Genomic DNA, 19,453 nt, shown 5'->3' with positions numbered 1-19,453 from the left:
GGAGTTCATAGACATCTTCAATACATAAATGATTCCATATACTATACTTACGTTTTCTTTCCCATCACCTATACAAACATTTACACTTGTGGTTTTTGTCTTTTTGACTAAACCAAATGAGTTTGGTTCTTAACACTGAGTGGAAGTGTATTTAACTTAAGCTGTGTGTGATTTAGGTCATTATTCAGAGTAGCATTCTGGTTGTTACATTCTCTGTAAGAATAAAAGAAACTATTGCAAAACACATATCAAATATTAGACGCCAGTGTACAAACATTAGGCAAGACCAAATGATGTGACTTAAGAACAATAAGAACTCCTGTGGAACACCGGGTTTAACAATCAGTTCATACGTCTAGAGAAACACCGCAGCACGTTACAGAGCACATCTGTAGCTTCTTCCAAAAAACACATACGACTATATTATCAGATGGCTGAGGAGACACACAACTTAAATCCAATCTGCACGCTCTCTTGAAACGTTGTCCACATCTGAGCAATGAGTCAACAAAGCAGACATATAGCTTGTCTCACCTTGTTGTCCATCCCCTCCACAATCTCCACATAGGGCTCACTGATGCAGCGGTCATAATCCAAACTCTGTTAAAGCAAAACAAACAGTGTGGAACTATGACCTGGGTCACACATCCGTTGACTCATGTGTACCCGGGGCAGCATGGATCGGTCAACATTGACGAGAGATCTTTCTCTGAATAACGGTTTTCACGAGTTTCTCACCTCATAATCTTTCCTGGGTAGAATCTCATCTTCGTCATCTCCGATCTCTCCAAGGATTGTCTTGAGGAAGAAAGAGGAATACTCAAAGTACAATAGAACTAGTACAGTGACAGCTCCAGCAGGGACAGTTCACAGGCAATAGAACCAGCTAAATAGAGTCTTTAGCTGATTGCTTTTGGGAATTCAGCAACACGTAGTAATAATATAAATATAAACTTGAAAGTTGAATTATTTTGCAAATGTTAACACCTGACAGAGAGTAAACTCGCTTAGCTTTAAGACATGATATGGTCTACAGATAACTGCTTCAGATTGATAACCGATCTCCCAAGCATTGGTCCACCGAGTAGGGTGAAGGTGACTATCGGTAGAACGGGGTTGTCATACTAAAGAGTTGTATGTAACATGCATGCCGAACTGAAGCAGGCATTCTGATAAGGAAGCTTTAGTAAACAATAAATGGAGTTTGGTCCAAGGGCTTTCTCCACATTAGCATGAGGAAAACAGTATCCCCATGAGACAAAGTTACAGTGTAAGGAGGATTAATGCCCGTTACAGCCTGAATGGACTTAAGGTCAATGTGGTTTGCAAAAGCTACACAACACCAACAGTCTCTGAGCAGCAGGGTGGAGCAAGCAAGCAAGCCAGAGGAGGGCACCGTGCAGAGCTCAGGAACAATTATGAGGGAAAATATCGGATTATAAAAGAATCAAGAGATCCTCGTTTTGACCGATTATAATATAAGTCTTTACCAGCTCCTCCGGCGTCCGTGTCTCCCCTTCTCTGCAGCAACATTGGGAACAAAAACAGTTTCCACAACACGCCATCTTCTCTGTTGTGTCATGCTGCGTTCAGGTTGTATTGTTAAACCGCCAAGTTTGTCTAAGTTTGAAAGATCAAATGGGTGGAAGAACCTGGAAAAACACATTTAACGGGCAGTACATCGGACAGGACGTTGTATAGCAAATAAGAAGTCGTTGTGTCCTAACATTTGATTCTAAATATTTGTTGATAATATAATTTCTAGGTTTGAACATTTATATTTCCTATGCCATTTAATGCATCAGCTCCTACAGTTTCATGTGACGCCAAAGGCGGAAGATTGTTCAAAAGAGTCAAACCTGCGTGTAATTTTCGCACAAGCCTTTATTCCATCATAAACACATCCTATACTCTTAAAATGCATGCGTGCATGCATATATGGTAAATTATTACCCCATTGATATTGCAAAGAAAGCCATTGAATTAGTCCACGAGCTGATTTTGTAATTGTGCATATCGTATTTTAATTCCCTTAAAAAAATGAATAGTCCATGCTAAATATGTTGCCCGTGGGGAAACACGATAACCCATTGTTCTTATGAAAAACAAAAGTTTACTTTTAACTTTAATATTAAGATTCAACATTGACAAGAATGTGCATTTATTTCAATCAACTCAACGAAATTCAGACGCTCATACTGCTGCGTGAGGCCAATGTTATTTGGTGAGACATGTGTCATACACGATCGAGTGTTTCATTTTTAGAGTCCGGGTCAGTTTCATTAACAAATTATACAAAAATCGTCTTTACAACGTTTTCACGAACCCACACGAGGAGAGAACTGCGTTGCTTTCATCCGTGCTGGAGAAGAAACGGTGGGTGTAAATGCAGCACGGTGTCGTCGACGCCCACCAGGCATCACTGCTTCGGGTACGAGGGAGCTCTCGGTTTTTTGGAGTTTCCCACGCTGCCCCAGCTAATGCTCAGTATTGGGTGGCAGATGCTCTGCGAGAGGAACAGACTTCAACACAACACCGGCAAGACAACCAGGTGAGGTGGGAGATGCACTGTTTGCCTTTTCGTCCCAGCATAAACAGAACGTAACTGGGTTTAGCTTCTGGCTCGGTGCGGCACAACGTAGCCTGAGTTACTTCTGTGTGTCTTTCGCCCGGTTCGCCTGGTTAACATCGCTCGTGGGGCACGTAGCTAACGTTAGCCGTGCTCAGCCAAGAGAACTAGCAGGCTCTAAATAAGTTTACTACCATACTTTGAATGTGTCTGTGCGCGCGCATGTGTGTTAGACATGGGTATAAAAAGAGCGGCTCGTGGCACTTTGTGGGGCCTAAAGTTACCCCAAATATCTGTCCAGAGATCAGCCAGTTCCAAGCTAATGCTTGTTGTGAAGTGACGGTAGGATATGGGGCGGGGCGGGGGGGCTTTCAGAATGTAGAAGTAAACTTAAATTTTAATTGGCAACCTAATCTGTCAAGTTACGAACTTATATTGTGAATTGTTTAACTTTTTCATCACGTTGTATGAGATGGTACTTTGTCAACAAAATCTAGTCAACAATTTTGAATAGGCTGTCGGTTTTACGTTCGTTCCCATGTAAAAACAAAACAAAGCAAAAAGGGTTGCTCTCATGTTGTCAAAGTAACGTTATAGCTGACGATCTCAACTTATTGACGCAAAGGGTTGTTTTGTGTATTCTTTTCTTCGCAGTATAATTTGCCATCATGGTGAACCAGGTTCAGCGAGCGGACTGGAGTTTGCAGGCATGCAAGAGCGACTCCAGCGGGGCCAGCAACAGCGGGGAGAGCTCCAAGGAGAGCTCCCGGTGCTCCACTCCGGTGCTGGACGCAGACCGCTCCGACAGGCTGCGGGACAAGATGCGGAAGAGGATGGAGTCCGGAGACCGCTGGTTCTCGCTGGAGTTCTTTCCTCCCCGCACAGCCAGTGGAGCTGTCAACCTCATCTCAAGGCATGTGAAATCAGCCTTTACCTGCACCGTTCAACGTCCATGCTTTGTTGTCACTTGCAAAATCGACTTGCTCAAATTGACATTACTTAAAATGCAAATAAAAGAAATGCCCTACAGCAGGGGTCTCTAACTGACGGACCGCGGTCTGGATCCGGACCCAGACGCAGTTGCATCCGGACTAAGGACCTAAAATCGATATTTCGGAATCACACATATATTAGGCAGCGAGTTTGTACTTTAACCGGTAGGGTTGCACCGTGTATCGATACTAAAAAGGTACCGCGGTACCTGTACGTTAAAAACGATATGATTTTGCATGTTTTTAGTGTCGATACTTTATTAAAATAGCGGGCGATCAGAGTGCACTCGCTGCTCCGCTCCCTGTCGTGCTGCCTGCAGGCATTGACTGCAAGGGGGCGGGGCTTCCCAGCGCTCACAGCAACAGGCAGCGCACACTCACAGAGAGTGATCACAGGGGAGACATGGCATCAAGTGCAGGAGCCGACCGTCCTCGGCTTGTTGGAAAACAAGATGCCAGAAGTATCATCTGGAAGTACTTTGGCTCTATTGCAGACAGTGAAGGAAAGCCCACTGACATACAGAGACCCGTCTGCAAAACGTGTATCAAAGCCACACAGACCAAGGGAGGCAACACCTCTAACATGGCAAAGCACCTTTCAGACAGACACCCCCAACTTTTAAAAGAGTTCAAAGAACGACGGGTAAGCAAATGTGATTATAAACATGAACACCCCCAAGCTCAGCCATAGACAGCTAACACGAGTAGCCTTAGCCTAGTTTGAGGACAGGCCTCTATGATCATGAGGTCACAATGCACACAAACGTGTACTAAATGAAACACAATTCATGCACAATGGCTACATGCTGGTGGAGCTTGAGGGTGGATCTTGAGTTAATTATTTTTATTTTTAGTTAAGGAAAAATAATTATTCCATGAATTAAGATAAAATATGAAGTGAAAATATCAAACTCACAGTGCAGTAAATGAAGCATTGTTTATCCACCCACTCCCACAGACAGTCAGACAGATGGCAGCAGAGTCAGCAGCAACACAGAGACAGAGTTCCCTTCAGCTGTGTTTGAAAGCCAGCGGAAATATGAGAGAGGCTCAAAAGATGCGAAGAGATTCAACATTAATATTAATGCCATTTGTTAAGTGTTCAAAAAGCTGGGCAGGAACAAGCAAAAAGGGAACCATACAGATGTTTTATTTATTACTATGATAGATAAATATACCAGCATCGTATCGTATTTGTGGTATTGTATCGAATTCTGGTATCGTACCGTAAGTATCGGGTATCATGATACTTATGGCAGGTATCATATCAAAGTCATAATTTTGGTATCGTGACAACCCTATTAACCGGCGCATCTTATTCAGCCTTTACTGCACTTGTTCAGCGGTGCAGGAAACACACCAACCAATGCGGTGTAAATCACATCACGTGATGCAGCTCAGCCAATCAAATATTCTAGTTTCCTTACTCGAGCAAGGTTTTCACACACGTGACAGACGGGGGAGAGACGAGGAAATAGAAACAAGAGCAGGAAAATTGCGCTAATCAGAGAGGTTATCTTACATGACGTTCTCCAAAAAGAGAAACGTGTTCAGACAGAATATAATTTATAAGCAAGAATGAACAGACTCTTCTATGTTAATTCTTCCCACAGGCAGTGTGTCATATGTTCAGAAACCGTAACTATTGATAAAAGCGGCAAATGAAGTGCACTACGAGACAAAGCACAACTCCTTTGAGCAAACGCACCCACTCACATCTGAAATGGAGACACAGAAAATAAACCTAAGAGCCCAATATGATCAGAATCATAACACATTAGTTCACTGTCCAATGATGTTAACAGAGAATAGAGCTGAAACAAGTGGTTGAATAACCACAGATAAAAGTCCATGCTCACTGATTTATCTTGTTAGAAGATGACAAAAATATAATATTGTTGCTTTTTGATTGACATCACTTCACACCTGAATGAGCTGAATTTAAAGCTGCAGGACAATTCAGTGAAATTTATTTTTCTAAAATGAATTTCTTTATTTTAAGATGCACATTCTTCAAAATCTTTCTGTTATGTCAGTTCTATTTCATCCTTACTGACCGCCAGAGGCAGTGCTTAACACTGGATATCTTCCGTCTCGCGCATGCACAGGTCGAATATTTATATCAACAAAGTCACTCGTGACCTCAGATGACTCCCGTCGTCTATAAGTTCCGGTGTCATCCTGAGTTCAGTCCTTTTTTTCTTCTCGCTACGCAGGTTGACTACCATGGTAGTAGAAAAAATATATATTTTGTCTACGAGCAAGATATGTTAGAGTTTGTCGCGGTATCCTTGTGACCACCGTTCAGGGTTGCGGATCTTCGCCCTCCAACGGCTGCGACAAGCGGTCCCTCTTGGGAGGGAACGGCGTTTGCGCCGTGCGGACCCAAATGGGCAGCAATCGGTGAGATCGACTGACATTGTTTGAAACCATTGTTCGTTGTTGTTCCTCGGTTTGCAGAGCGTTCCGCTCTAGCTAATCGAGTGGCGTGCTAACGTGAGCGTTGAGTACGCTGTCGGGCCGCCCTTCACAGTAAATATTACGGCCGGATCAGTTAGCAGAGCGTTCGCTCCGGCTTATTAGACGAAGCTGATACTCTGGTGTGTCTAAGCTAAATACTCTGATTGTGTCCATTGATTGTTGTGAACATTACGGCCATATCAGTTAGCGGATATCACAGTTAGCGGAGTGCCCTCGCTCAGGCTAGCGGGTAGCACACCAGGAGTTACAGCAACTGTCTATCGGCTATCTAACGTTACTATCCTAGTCCCCTCTCACTAGAAGGATGGTGTTTTTGACCTATCTCCAGTGGCAGAGTGCTCTCCCTCAAGCTAATGGGTGGGACACCAATATCTGCAGCAACTATCCTAGTGAAGAGAGTGTCAAGAGAGCTCAGATGAAGTCGCTTTTACTGGCCCTCCAACCTAGTGTAGGCTGAGCTTTGCTCAGAGGAGGACGTGATGTCACTGGCGGCGTCAGCCACGCTCTTTACAGAGTACAGTGAAGAGCGGCCCTCCCATGCTTCTGGACCTGCCTCCCGTTGCTCAGCTCAGGGCTCTTCGGAAGGTGCAGTCGATAGCTCCATGGGGTCTGTCATTCGCATGGCACTGGCACGCCTGCAGTTAGATACGCAGCAGCCGGAACCCCAGCCTGCGAGTGCCTTCAGGCGTGTTCTCGCCCCTACCACCTTTGCTGTTCCTCCCTCCGAGGAATATCTGAGGGAGCTACATGCATGCTGGAGGGACACCGGGGCTCTGTCCCGTCTTACATCAGAGGGCCGAACCCTGGCGGCCATGCAGGACGCGGCAAAGTTTGGCCTCACCCGTATGCCAGCTGTTGAGCCGACTATTGCGTCCCTCATAGTTTCCCCTGAGGAGACCCTGAGGCCCGATGCCAGGTGCCCTCGACCCCAATGTCGGGTCACGGATGACATGTTATCCAGGGCTTATGACACAGCAGCACGCATGGGTCGTATTGGCAACTCCCTCTCCCACCTCATGCTTGCCCTCTCAGCTTCTCTGCAGCAGGCTACTTCCGACGCTTCCGCGACCAGCCTCAGTGATGCCTCACTGCAGGCGTTTGCGCTCATGTCGAGGGAACTTGGACGGCTGATGTCCACCCTGGTCCAGACTCGCCGCCAGGTTTGGCTGGCGCAGTCACCCCTGTCTGAGGCATGTAGGAGGACCCTCCGTACTATCCCAGTGGAACCGGGTGAGCTGTTTGGGTCAGCTGCTATACAGGCGCTTCAGCGGACTGTTGAGGCTAGCCAGACCAGGCAGCAGTTTTCTGGTCTTCGCAGGGACATGCCCGCACCCCGCAGATGTAGGGGTCCTACTCTATCCCCCCGGGGCCATTTTCAGCCCCCAGCTCACCCCAGTAGCCGCCACAGGCCTCAGCGTACCGCTGGGAGGCCGGACCGCTACCCACAAAACCCTACCTACGTTCCCCCTAGACAACCTCCGGACTTGGGGACTACCAGGCCCCCCCAGAGCCTCGAGAGGCAGGGGGTACAGGAGATGATGTCTCCCGGCCGGCTGTCGGTTATTTCTCCCAGCAGCACATCAGCTACTGGGCAGCTCATGCTTCAGACCCCTGGGTGGTGTCCACCCTAACCCGGGGTACAAGCTTCAGTTCCGATGCCGGCCACCAACCTCCAGCCGGGTCAAAATGACCAGTATCACCGATCCGGTACAATCCCTAGCCCTGAACCAGGAGTTAGCCGCGCTCCTGGTCAAGGGTGCAATCGAGAGGGTGGACCCCCTGTCACAGCCCGGGGGGTTCTACTCAACTTACTTTCTTGTGAAAAAGAGAGGCGGCGGACTGCGCCCAATCCTGGACCTGAGGGGACTGAACAAGTTCCTGAGGGTGTTACCATTTCACATGCTGACTACAGCAGACGTCCTTCGGGCGGTTTCCAGGGGAGACTGGTTCACATCTGTCGACCTGAAGGATGCCTATTTCCATGTTCCCATTGTACCTCACCACAGGCGGTTTCTTCGCTTCGCCTTTCAAGGCGGTCACTTCCAGTTCAGGGTGCTCCCATTCGGGCTCTCCCTCTCCCCACGGGTGTTCACAAGGTGTGTTGCTGCTGCCCTTTTCCCCCTGCAATCACAGGGCATGAAAATACTGCCGTACTTGGACGATTGGCTGATCTGTGCGCCATCCCAGCTTCAGGCGGCACAGGACACGGCTCGCCTTCTTTCTCACGCGGCCCGGTCGGGCCTCAGGGTAAACATGGAGAAGTGCTCACTGAGCCCTTCCCAGAGCATAACCTTCATTGGTGTGGCTCTGGATACAGTCACTATGAGTGCCTGTCCATCACCCCGACGTGTGGACGACATCCTCCACAGCCTCTCTCCCTTCCGAGGGGGCAGGCGGGTGCCCTACATTCTTTTTCTCCGCCTATTGGGCAAACTGACAGCTGCCTCGGCAGTCGTTCCATTAGGGTTACTGTCACTGCGGCCCCTGCAGAGATGGCTGAACAGTTTTCACTTGGATGCCAAGTGGCACAGACACAGGGCAATAGTAGTATCAGAGCAGTGCCTACTCGCTCTATCCACATGGAGGGAGAGAGCATACCTGGCAAACTGTGTCCCCATGGGTTCGGTCCCCTTCTGCCGAGAGGTGGTCACAACAGATGCCTGCCTCTCAGGATGGGGTGCAGTGTGGCTGCTCAGGGGCAGTGGTCTGCTCAGGACCACATAGAGCGTGTCAATGTTCTAGAGCTACGGGCCGTGCACCTAGCGCTCAAGTATTTTCTGCCATACTTGAGGGGAAAGCATGTGCTTGTCCGGTCGGACAACACCTTGGCGGTGTTTCACATAAACCATCAAGGGGGCACCAGATCTGCAGAATTGCTACGGGTATCACGTGCCCTTCTCACCTGGGCTGCCCCTCGTCTTACCAGCCTTCGGGCAATGTACCTACCAGGGGAACGGAACCAGTTCTCAGATTTCCTGTCCCGTCACAAGCCTCCACCGGGGGAGTGGCGGCTTCATTCAGATGTAGTGCAGAACATTTGGGGTCTCTTCGGCAGAGCAGAGGTGGATCTCTTTGCCTCGGAGGTGTCGACCCACTGTCCCCATTGGTTCTCCCTGACGGAGAGGACCAGTCCTCTGGGTCAGGATGCCCTGGCTCACACGTGGCCAGAGGGGCTTCTTTATGCCTTTCCACCGGTCCCTCTGATCTTGCCAACACTTATCAGAGTCCTTCAACAGGGCCACAGACTCTTGTTAGTGGCCCCCTTATGGCCAGCCAGGATCTGGTTCTCCCTACTGCACAGACTCTGCTGCAGGACACCCTGGCGCCTCCCCGACAGGAGGGATCTCCTGTCGCAACTAGGAGGTCGGATTTGGCATCCAAATCCCAGCCGCCTCCAACTATGGGTCTGGCCGCTGGAGGGCCCGACCAGCTGCTGACTGGCTGCATAGAGCCAGTCAGAAGAACTATCCTGAATGCCATGCACCATCTACCCGGCTGCAGTACGAAAACAGGTGGAGGCTGTTTTCTGACTGGTGTGTGGTTCGGAACAAGGACCCGGTGCAGTGCCCCATACCTGTTGTACTTGAGTTGCTGCAGTCCCTGTCAGATAAGGGCCGGTCTCCCGCTACCCTGAGGGTGTACGTGGCCACTCTTTCATGGCACCATGCTAGGGTCGACAATGACACAGTAGGGAGCCACAGACTGGTGTCCCTCTTCCTAAAAGGGGCTCGGCGGTTGCGTCCCACGAACGCCCCGAAGGCCCCGGCATGGGACCTACATTTGGTGTTGGACACCCTGTGCTTGCCTCCTTTTGAACCCCTGATACGGGCAGAGCCAAGATGTCTGGCAACCAAAATGGTGTTTCTACTTGCCATCACTTCAGCTAAATGTGTAGGCGAGCTGCAGCCCTGTCGGTGAGTGAATCGTGTCTGAGGTGGAACTCTGATGGATCGGGGGTTACTTTGTGGCCTAATGCAGCGTTTCTCCCAAAGGTGCTGACACGCTCTCATATCAACCAGCCTATCCAGCTTGCGGAGTTTGACCCCCCATCGGGGGAGGAGAGGTCAAGGCTGCTGTGCCCAGTGCGGGCCCTCAGAGCTTATGTGGAGGCCACCGCTTGCATACGGCGGTCGGAGCAGCTCTTTATCAGTTATGGTGGGCCTAAGAAGGGCTGTGCTCTTTCGAAACAGCGCCTGTCCCACTGGATAGTGGAGGCCATTGCCCATGCATACAAGGCGAGCGACCGTCCTCTACCATCCGGAGTGAGGGGCCACTCTACCAGGCGTGTCTCCACATCATGGGCAGCCCTGAGAGGTGTGCCAGTGGAGGATATATGTGCTGCGGCCTCATGGGCCTCACCGAGCACATTCACCAGACACTACAGAGTGAACGTTGCCACCCCTCACCCACTGGGGAGGGTTCTTTGGCCAGCTTCCTCTGCCTGAGCTATACAAGGTGGGTACTTGTGATTCCTCGTGACTCTTTTGGTATAAGTCATCCAGTGTTAAGCACTGCCTCTGGCGGTCAGTAAGGATGAAATAGAACGAAAGTTACGAATGTGACTACGGTTCTATGAATCCTGGATGACCGCCAGAGTTCTTGGTCACTCGGAATCCCGTGAACTCGCGAGAAGATTCCATAGGACTGAACTCAGGATGACACCGGAACTTATAGACGACGGGAGTCATCTGAGGTCACGAGTGACTTTGTTGATATAAATATTCGACCTGCGCATGCGCGAGACGGAAGATATCCAGTGTTAAGCACTGCCTCTGGCGGTCATCCAGGATTCATAGAACCGTAGTTACATTCGTAACTTTCGTTATTCTTTAATCCAGCCATTATTTTACTTGAAATGAGAAGAACATTTATTTGTGTATTATTTATAATCCATCCAGTTAAATTTGAAAACTGAGAATAATAATAATTGTTAAAATATAATTGATGTGTACTTTCTTTATTTGATTTGAGAGTTGTTGACTACACAGAGACGACGTTAATACTACTAGGCTTCTTCTTATTTATATATATGGCACTAAATAGCACGGGTTAAATATTATTGTAATGTTTCGGACCTTTGCCCGAGGAGATTTTCTCAATCTGGACCTTTTGGAATTTTAGTTGAAGATCCCTGCACTACAGGAATGTCCTACTGTTTTAGTTTGTCATGTGTTTGTGTTACAAATGGGCTACGAGTGAATTTCCGTTGTCTATCATCAGTTTCCAAAGTTACTTGTCACGTTTGATCTATTTAACCTGAAGTGGTAAAAATAAAGAATTAAACGGAACTAAACTCCATCAGGCAAGTAAGTTGCTAGATGTAGTAGCCCGACGTGGCATTTTTGTTGCCCTGGTCAACTGCGCAGTCCTCATTGTTGAGCCCTGACTTGAATGGAAAATGTTTCAATCGGAAACATGATGGTATTAGAACCAGCAAAGCTCATAAAAAGCTGAACCCAAGGACATGGTTTAAGGATTTGGTGAAAAGTTGTCAGGCTTTTAATGAATAACGTGGTATTGGCACAAACACCACATACTCTGGTAGTCTAGTTCAACACTGGTAGACCAGTAGCTCCAAGAGGATCATGTTAACATGTTAGATAGCTGGTTAGCTTGTATGTTACAGTAGCCCATTGTTATATATATATATTTTTAATAAATCTTTATATAACCAGGTGGGTCCCGTTAAGATTTAAAAATGAATTTATCCCCAAGGGAACTCTGGCCAAGAGAGCCGCAATACACTGTTTCAACCAACATACACGCAAACCGTTACAACACACAAAACAGACCAATAAGACAATCACTCTAATTGTTCAGCAACATCACATTGTCACTTACCACTCAAGAAAAAAGACATCTGAACAATTGTTTTGTCATTTTTCTTCAGATTCGACCGTATGGGCACCGGGGGGCCCCTGTTCATTGACATCACCTGGCATCCAGCAGGGGACCCGGGCTCAGACAAGGAAACCTCCTCTCTGATGATTGCCAGCACAGCGGTCAATTATTGTGGCCTGGAGAGCATCCTCCACTTGTCCTGCTGCAACCAGACCAAAGAGAAGATCACTGGCTACCTGGCCAAAGCGAAGCACCTGGGCCTCAAGAACATCATGGCACTAAGGGGAGGTAGGAGAGATGGCCCAGGAGGGGTTGTGCTATGAACAGGGACTTCTTTGCTCCATTGTTTCTTCCGGTTTCCGCTCACAACAGAGTAGCTCACTTGCTTCTGCCAGCCCTTCTCAGTGAAGAGGAGAGGAACGGTAGCTTTGCCTGAAGAGTGTGGTCTAGAAAGGTACTGTAGAAGGCAGGCTACTGCTTCATTTCTTTAGTGCACTTTTACATTTTACTTTGCGTTGTGCTTCCAGTGTTTTAGCTGAGGTCAATGGGCCGCTTTTGACAGCTGGCATAACTAACAGAGTACTTGACATAGATTAGGCTTTACATTTCCCTGTCCTGCTGATTGGTTAGAGAATAGCCTTGGAGATCCTCCTAACATGTGGTATTCTGACCTCTCCACAGACCCAGTGGGAGCAGGCTGGGAGGAAGAGGAGGAAGGCTTCAACTACGCCACCGACCTTGTTAAACATATCCGATCAGAGTTCGAGGACTACTTTGACATCTGTGTTGCTGGTATGTTGTCAGCCTCCAGATCAGTGGAGGGTAGTTTAAGTGGAATCCATTTGAAGCGTCAGTCAGTCATTTCGATCTGTCTGTATGTCCAGGCTACCCCACAGGCCACCCAGAGGCAGAGAGCTACGAGGAGGATCTCCGACACCTGAAGGAGAAGGTGGACGCCGGAGCAGACTTCATCATCTCCCAGCTGTTCTTCAGGGCAGACACTTTCCTCAAGTTCCTGGATGACTGCAGGGCGATTGGTATCACCTGTCCCATCCTACCTGGAATCTTCCCCATTCAGGTGAGTCACTGCTGCTTCCAGAAACAGCAATACTGTTATCATTGCTGCTGAACATAAACAACACTGAGAATACTGAGAAGAGTCCTACTGAGTGTCCTACTGAGTGTCCATCCTGTTTAGCATGACTCCGTCTTCTCCTTGTTTTTTTGTGCAAGCAGAGTTTGGCCAATTAAAGATCAAGAATTGTTCAACATTCTTCTCACAACTCAAATTTCCTTTTAGTTCTCTGTCTCACACACCCATTAATATATTGTGAGGATCAAATGTGTTGCTCAGCTTCAGTAATTAGGTCAAATAAAATGAAGAGTGATAGACGAACATTGGCAGACTAAATCTAGAAGATTGTACAGTTGCTAGTACGTTAACAGTCGGGTAACCAACAATAGGGAGTAGGGTTGCACGGTGTATCGAAACTAAAAAGGTACCGCGGTACCTGTACGTTTAAAAACTACGATTTTGCATATTTTTTGTATTGATAGTTCATTAAAATAGCGCGCGATCAGAGCGCACTCGCTGCTCCACTCCCTGCTCCGATCCCTGCCATGCTGCCTGCAGGCATTGACTGCAGGCAGGGGCAGGCCAGCACGCTCACACAGCAACAGGCAGCGCTCACTCACAGAGAGTGATCACAGGGGAGACATGCAGGAGCTTTTGCCGACCGTCCTCGGCTTGTTGGAAAACAAGATGCCAGAAGTATCATCTGGAAGTACTTTGGCTATATTGCAGACAGTGAAGGAAAGCCCACTGACCTACAGAGACCCGTCTGCGAAACGTGTATCAAAGCCACACAGACAAAGCGAGGCAACACCTCTAACATGGCAAAGCACCTTTCAGACAGACACCCCCAACCTTTCAAAATAAATGTGATTATAAACATGAACACCCCCAAGCTCACCCATAGACAGCTAACACGAGTAGCCTTAGCCTAGTTTGAGGACAAGCCTATATGATCATGAGGTCACAATGCACACAAACGTGTACTAAATGAAACACAATTGATGCAAAATGGCTCCATGCTGGTGGAGCCTGAGGGTGGATCTTGAGTTAATTATTTTTATTTTTAGTTAAGGAAAAATAATTATTCCATGAATATAAAATATGAAGTGAAAATATCAAACTCACTATGCAGTAAATGAAGCATTGTTTATCCACCCACTCCCACAGACAGTCAGACAGATGGCAGCAGAGTCAGCAGCAACACAGAGACAGAGTTCCCTTCAGCTGTGTTTGAAAGCAAGCGGAAATATGTGAGAGGCTCAAAAGATGCGAAGAGGTTCAACATTAATATTAATGCCATTTGTTAAGTGTTCAAAAAGCTGGGCAGGAACAAGCAAAAAGGGAACCATACAGATGTTTTATTTATTACTATGATAGATAAATATACCAGTATCGTATTTGTGGTATTGTATCGAATTCTGGTATCGTATCGGGTATCATGATACTTATGGCAGGTATCGTATCGAAGTCATAATTTTGGTATCGTGACAACCCTAATAGGGAGATTCATTATCTGCAGCTTATCGTGTAAAAGTGTTGTGATTGAGGACAGGCTGAATAGGGCTATGTTTGAGAGAAAGCAGGGGGACATTGATAAAGTGTTGCCAATAGCCTCATTTCAAAGAGTTCCCTGTGCTGCTGCTGTAGGACTTTGTTTAGTTGTCCTCTACTTTGCCTTTCTACTTGTTATTAAACGTCCCAGGGATTGATTCAGAGTAGTTGTCAACTGATGAATTCGCTGGCTTTATATGAGCTTATCTCAAAAACTCTCAGATATCTGGGTAGCCCGACATCATTTCCTGTGTACAACCTGAAGGTTTTACCCCAGAGGACAGTGCCATGGCATCTGCCTAACCCCCAACTTGTCATAACCCGGCTCCTAGGTCATGATAAGTACGGGAATGGACACAGTGGATGACAGTTCATTAAATATATTTATTACAATGAAGTAAATAACTGAAAAAGTGCTCACCACAAACCTGAAAAAAAGTCTGAAAGATTCCACAGATTGAAGATGCAGTGAGGCCAAATTCTTACCTGCAGCCAACCTCTGTATGTGTAGCCTTAAAGAAAAGCATTGTTGCTCTCCGTTATCAAATCATTTCAAACAGACCATCCACTGGCATAAAGCTGGACTTCAACCTTTCTAACCCCAGCCCTATTTTTAGGCCTCTGCTCGAAAATTGCATACCCATATACTAAAAAGAGTGTAGTTCTGCAACTACAAGGTATATTTGAATAATTTTGACGTCATAATAAAGGTAACACTTGTGAGATCTGTTCAGATGTGTACATATCACTGTATATGTTACTGGTTAAGAGTATATGAAGATGGCACACAGCTCAAATTGAAAAGTTTTAGGTTCGCCAGAAAATAAAAGCACTGAAAGCTAGGGCTGGACGATTATGGCCAAAATCATAATCTCAATTATTTTGATCAATATTGTGATCACGATTATTCATTTATTTTACGGACAACATCTTTTTATTGCACTGTCACGTTTAAATGAACAAGAGCACTGCTTCCACTTCCATTGTTGTGCTACATTCTGGCTAATGTACAACTCTTTGCATCAGACTGGTCCTGATCACAGTGCATCTCGTAGAAGGAAAATTGATTAAACACGCATTTTAAACATCAAGTTCGCAGACGATCATGCTCATTTAATCGTGATCGCATTTAAAATTTGATTAAAATTCGATTAAAATTCGATTAAAATTCGATTAATTGTGCAGCCCTACTGAATGCATGAATATCTCTTTTGAATGATGCTAACAAAAGTTTAAAACTCTCCCAAATCACAGCACAATATGTGAACAGTCTCTGCAAATTCTGACTTTGATAAAGTGAAGCAGAACAAAATTAGAGAGGTTTTAGTACAGAGGTCAGGCGAGGAAATTGTCATTTTGGAACCAGCCGTGCCATTGTAATTATCTATACTATATAACTATATATTTCACTTGTTTTACCACTAATAGTGTTCAATCTATCCAAATACAGCAGTTTGGCTTCATTTTGAGAGCCAGAATCCTCTCTGAGCCTGTTTGTGTCTGTGATCCATGGAGCTGTCTCGTCTGACTGCAGTTTCTCTGTGCCTGTGGAGACCTAACTCAGCAGCACATTGGTCGATTTCAGTCAATGAACCCTCCTTCGACGCGTCAGTCTATAGAATTGAGCTGGGGAGCTGAGTTGAGAAACAACGTGGTATTGATTGACAGAATCGTTAGCCAGTCAGAATCAAAACCGCGTCGTCCCTCGCGAAGCATAAAATCCGATACGCCGAGAGTCAAATCCCTTCCTTCCCTCAGCTCCCCTACGTTAGGTAGACCCCCCTTTCTTCAAGGAAACAGTTCAATGACAAACAGGATATATGTCGAACACATGTTTCAATGTAAATAACTGGGAATTTATCCGTTCTCTTCACGAAATCAGCTCACGGTGAGATGCATTTATGATGATTATTGATAAAAAGCGGTTTGTGGTTCTGGTGCTTGTTTGCTCATAGCTCTGTAATGGTTTCACGGAGAGAAATTCTGAAGATATCTCTGGAATCTGTCGAATTCTCATGCTTTCTGATGTATTGGTTGTCCGTGTTAGCCTTTAGCTTTGTGTTCGTAGCTTTGTCCGGAGTGCGTAGCTCACCAAGTCATGGCGAAAAATACGTGATATTGTGTTACATCTTGAAGTTGATTATATTAGTTGTGTAGAATGGCTTGCAGGATATTGTTACCCAGAATATCTTCTTTAACTGGGTATATAACATGTGTGTAACATTCATTATATTAGTTTCTGAAAAGTGCATTCTACGACACTCTTCGCGAAACTTTCTCGCTGGAACCCCAAATGGTCCTCGCTCTGTTCCTCTCCAGGGTTACCAGTCTCTGCGTCAGCTCGTAAAGCTGTCGAAACTGGAGATACCAGAGGAGATCACCAGAGTCATCGAGCCCATCAAAGATAACGACGCTGCTATCCGTAACTACGGAGTCCAGCAGGCGGTGGAGATGTGCCGCGTGCTGCTGGACAGCGGCAAGGTACCAGGCCTCCACTTCTACACGCTGAATCGAGAGGTCGCCATCATGGAGGTTCTCCGACAGCTGGGCCTTTGGATAGAGGACCCCAGGTCAGTCATCCCTCCGCCTGCTAGGTGCTTTGAGCTACAGTCAGTAGTCGGGGAGTTTTAGGAAAGGAAATGCCAAGAATCACTTCCTATTGGTAAAAACTAGAAAAAGTCATGTTTCCTGCAAGGTCCTAGTATCGACAAAATACTACAAGTACAACAGAGCAGAGTGATGTCATCACAAACCAGTAGAAAGACTTTGCATGGTGATCTGTTGCACTGGAGATGCTGTCAATGTTTACGGTTATATCAGTGTTCCACTCTGGTTATAAAACATGAGACCTACAGCAGCTAGATAATTAACGTGTTTTCATAGTAGCCTCTGTTCACCTACAGTATTAACGTTAAAGTCCAGATGACTTTTTAACCCTTTTCGATCACATCACTGGTCATATTGGGCACCAGTTTAACAATATAATAACAGTAAATTAACTTGAAATCAATAATTTCATCATATTCCATCAGACATGCTGCTCTCTGTATCCTGAACCCCGCCTCTCTCATAGAATAGAATAGAAATATGTTCGATTGGAAAGTCATCCAGGATCAACAGTGTTGGGATGAGTGAAGCCAGATATCTCAAAGAGCCTGAGCAGCTCCTTGTTTGCCTTGAGTCAAAGTGGTCCAGTGTTTCAGAGCTTGTGTTCTCTGCCAGGCGGCCTCTTCCCTGGGCAGTGAGTGCTCATCCCAAACGGAAGGTAGAAGATGTCCGACCCATCTTCTGGGCATCCAGGCCCAAGAGCTACATCTACAGGACCCAGGACTGGGACGAGTTCCCCAACGGCAGATGGTACAATGCACATGAACTCAAAAGATTCGATCTCCTTGTTAATGTGGTTTATGTGCTCGTGAAGAATGATGAAGCCTACTGTCAAACGACTAAAAGGTGTCCTGTCGTTGATGTCTCCAGGGGAAATTCCTCGTCTCCAGCCTTTGGCGAGTTAAATGACTACTACCTGTTCTACTTAAAGAGCAAGTCATCCAAAGATGCTCTGCTGCAGATGTGGGGCGATGAGCTGATGAATGAAGAGAGCGTCTATGAGGTCTTCACCTGCTACATCACGGCCCAACCAAACCGCAACGGACACAAGGTAGAAGAGCTTGCTCTGCCCATGACTTCTAACTGACTTCTCTGAGGGAGCATTGATGACATCTGTTGTTCAGCTGTGTCCTTGGTACTTAGTCTAAGTTAGTCTGAATGTAGATTTTAGTGAGACCTGAAAGACGAGGAAAACATACAGATGTTGTTGGGTGGTATGATGATAGAGATTGAGACATTAATATCCTGTTAATTCACATCCAACTAATTTGGCTCTAGGAACACAGTTTGATAAGCAAATCCTGGATAAAGTTATGTTAAACAGTGTGCTTTTAAAGCGGTGGAGATGCAAAACCACGATCAGTGCTACGATTGGTTAAGCAGATTATATCAAAAAATTCATCTTCGTGAACATTTTCCAATTTTGTTGCAACTTAGAATTAAAATAGATTTTCTTTTGTATTTTAAGTTATCAACCTTCACAAAGTAGTCACACTTTGTGTGAAAAGTAAATAAATAAGAAAAAATCTTGTTTTTAAAAGTTCAAAACATTTAAAAAGTGGAGCATGCATATTTACTCATCCCTTTTGTTGTGTCAGATGATGGAACAGAGCACCATCTAATTTATTATTATAAAATGTAAAGAATATGACACCACGACAAAGCTGCCAAAGAGGACCAATACTCACATTTATCAGAGAGGCAACAAAGAGACCACAGATAACCCTGAAGGAGCTGGAGAGCCCCACAGTATCCGTCCACAGCACCAGTTTAAGTTCCTCCATGATGATTGTAACCAGAGAACAGGAGCAGAAAAGTGAAGAAACAAACTTTCAATTCAATTCATTTTGTAGAGCCCAAAATCACAAATTTGCCTCAGAGGGCTTTACAATCTGTACACATACGACATCCTCTGTCCCAGGACCCTCACATTTGAACAGGAAGAACTCTCCCAAAAAAAACCTTCAATGGGGAGAAAAGAGGAAGAAACCTTAGAGAGAGCAACAGAGGAGGGATCCCTCTATCAGGATGGACAGAAGTGTGATAGATGTCATGTGTACAGAATGAACAACATAACAGAGTTACAACACATTCAATGATTATGACATGAATTAGTCATATAAAGAGAGTAGTAAGTATAATAATGATGGAAACATTACAATTACTAATAATAACAGCAGTGGTGGATATAGTACAATAATATTGATAATAAAAACAGTAATGGTATTGGTAACAGTAATGTGACTACTACTAATAGTGATATGAGCAGTGGGAGTCAGCTGGGCCGTGGCAGGAGGCAAGACCACGGTCCAGATAAAACCACGATCCATGGAAACC

At 46.0% G+C, this 19,453-nt stretch overlaps 2 protein-coding genes across 6 annotated transcripts in view; one reads left to right on the top strand and one right to left on the bottom strand.

The window, feature by feature from the left end:
* clcn6 (chloride channel 6) overlaps positions 1-2,383 on the bottom strand; it is a gene marked incomplete at its 5' end in the record, with an annotated part of 29,625 nt that extends 27,242 nt beyond the window's left edge. For 2 of the 4 annotated variants that reach the window (XM_079273743.1, XM_079273744.1), the window contains 3 exons: positions 535-600; positions 739-798; positions 1,491-1,565. In XM_079273743.1, the coding sequence (XP_079129869.1) occupies positions 535-600; positions 739-798; positions 1,491-1,565 (201 nt within the window). Of the gene's footprint in view, positions 1-534; positions 601-738; positions 799-1,490; positions 1,578-2,326 lie in introns of those variants that run through there. The other 2 variants (XM_079273745.1, XM_079273747.1) reach the window with 2 other exon arrangements.
* Positions 2,384-2,402: 19 nt separating this feature from the next.
* mthfr (methylenetetrahydrofolate reductase (NAD(P)H)) overlaps positions 2,403-19,453 on the top strand; it is a 28,846-nt gene continuing 11,795 nt past the window's right edge. Inside the window, exons 1-8 of one of the 2 annotated variants that reach the window (XM_079273749.1) lie at positions 2,403-2,551; positions 3,224-3,482; positions 11,933-12,171; positions 12,565-12,675; positions 12,768-12,961; positions 16,829-17,079; positions 17,732-17,866; positions 17,987-18,167. In XM_079273749.1, the coding sequence (XP_079129875.1) occupies positions 3,238-3,482; positions 11,933-12,171; positions 12,565-12,675; positions 12,768-12,961; positions 16,829-17,079; positions 17,732-17,866; positions 17,987-18,167 (1,356 nt within the window). In that variant the 5' untranslated portion in view covers positions 2,403-2,551; positions 3,224-3,237. Of the gene's footprint in view, positions 2,552-2,813; positions 2,912-3,223; positions 3,483-11,932; positions 12,172-12,564; positions 12,676-12,767; positions 12,962-16,828; positions 17,080-17,731; positions 17,867-17,986; positions 18,168-19,453 lie in introns of those variants that run through there. The other variant, XM_079273750.1, reaches the window with a different exon arrangement.

Source organism: Melanostigma gelatinosum (genome assembly GCF_949748355.1).
Source record: "Melanostigma gelatinosum genome assembly, chromosome: 8".
In the NCBI taxonomy this organism is placed as follows: domain Eukaryota; kingdom Metazoa; phylum Chordata; class Actinopteri; order Perciformes; family Zoarcidae; genus Melanostigma; species Melanostigma gelatinosum.
This window is presented reverse-complemented; position numbering and strand designations above follow the sequence as displayed.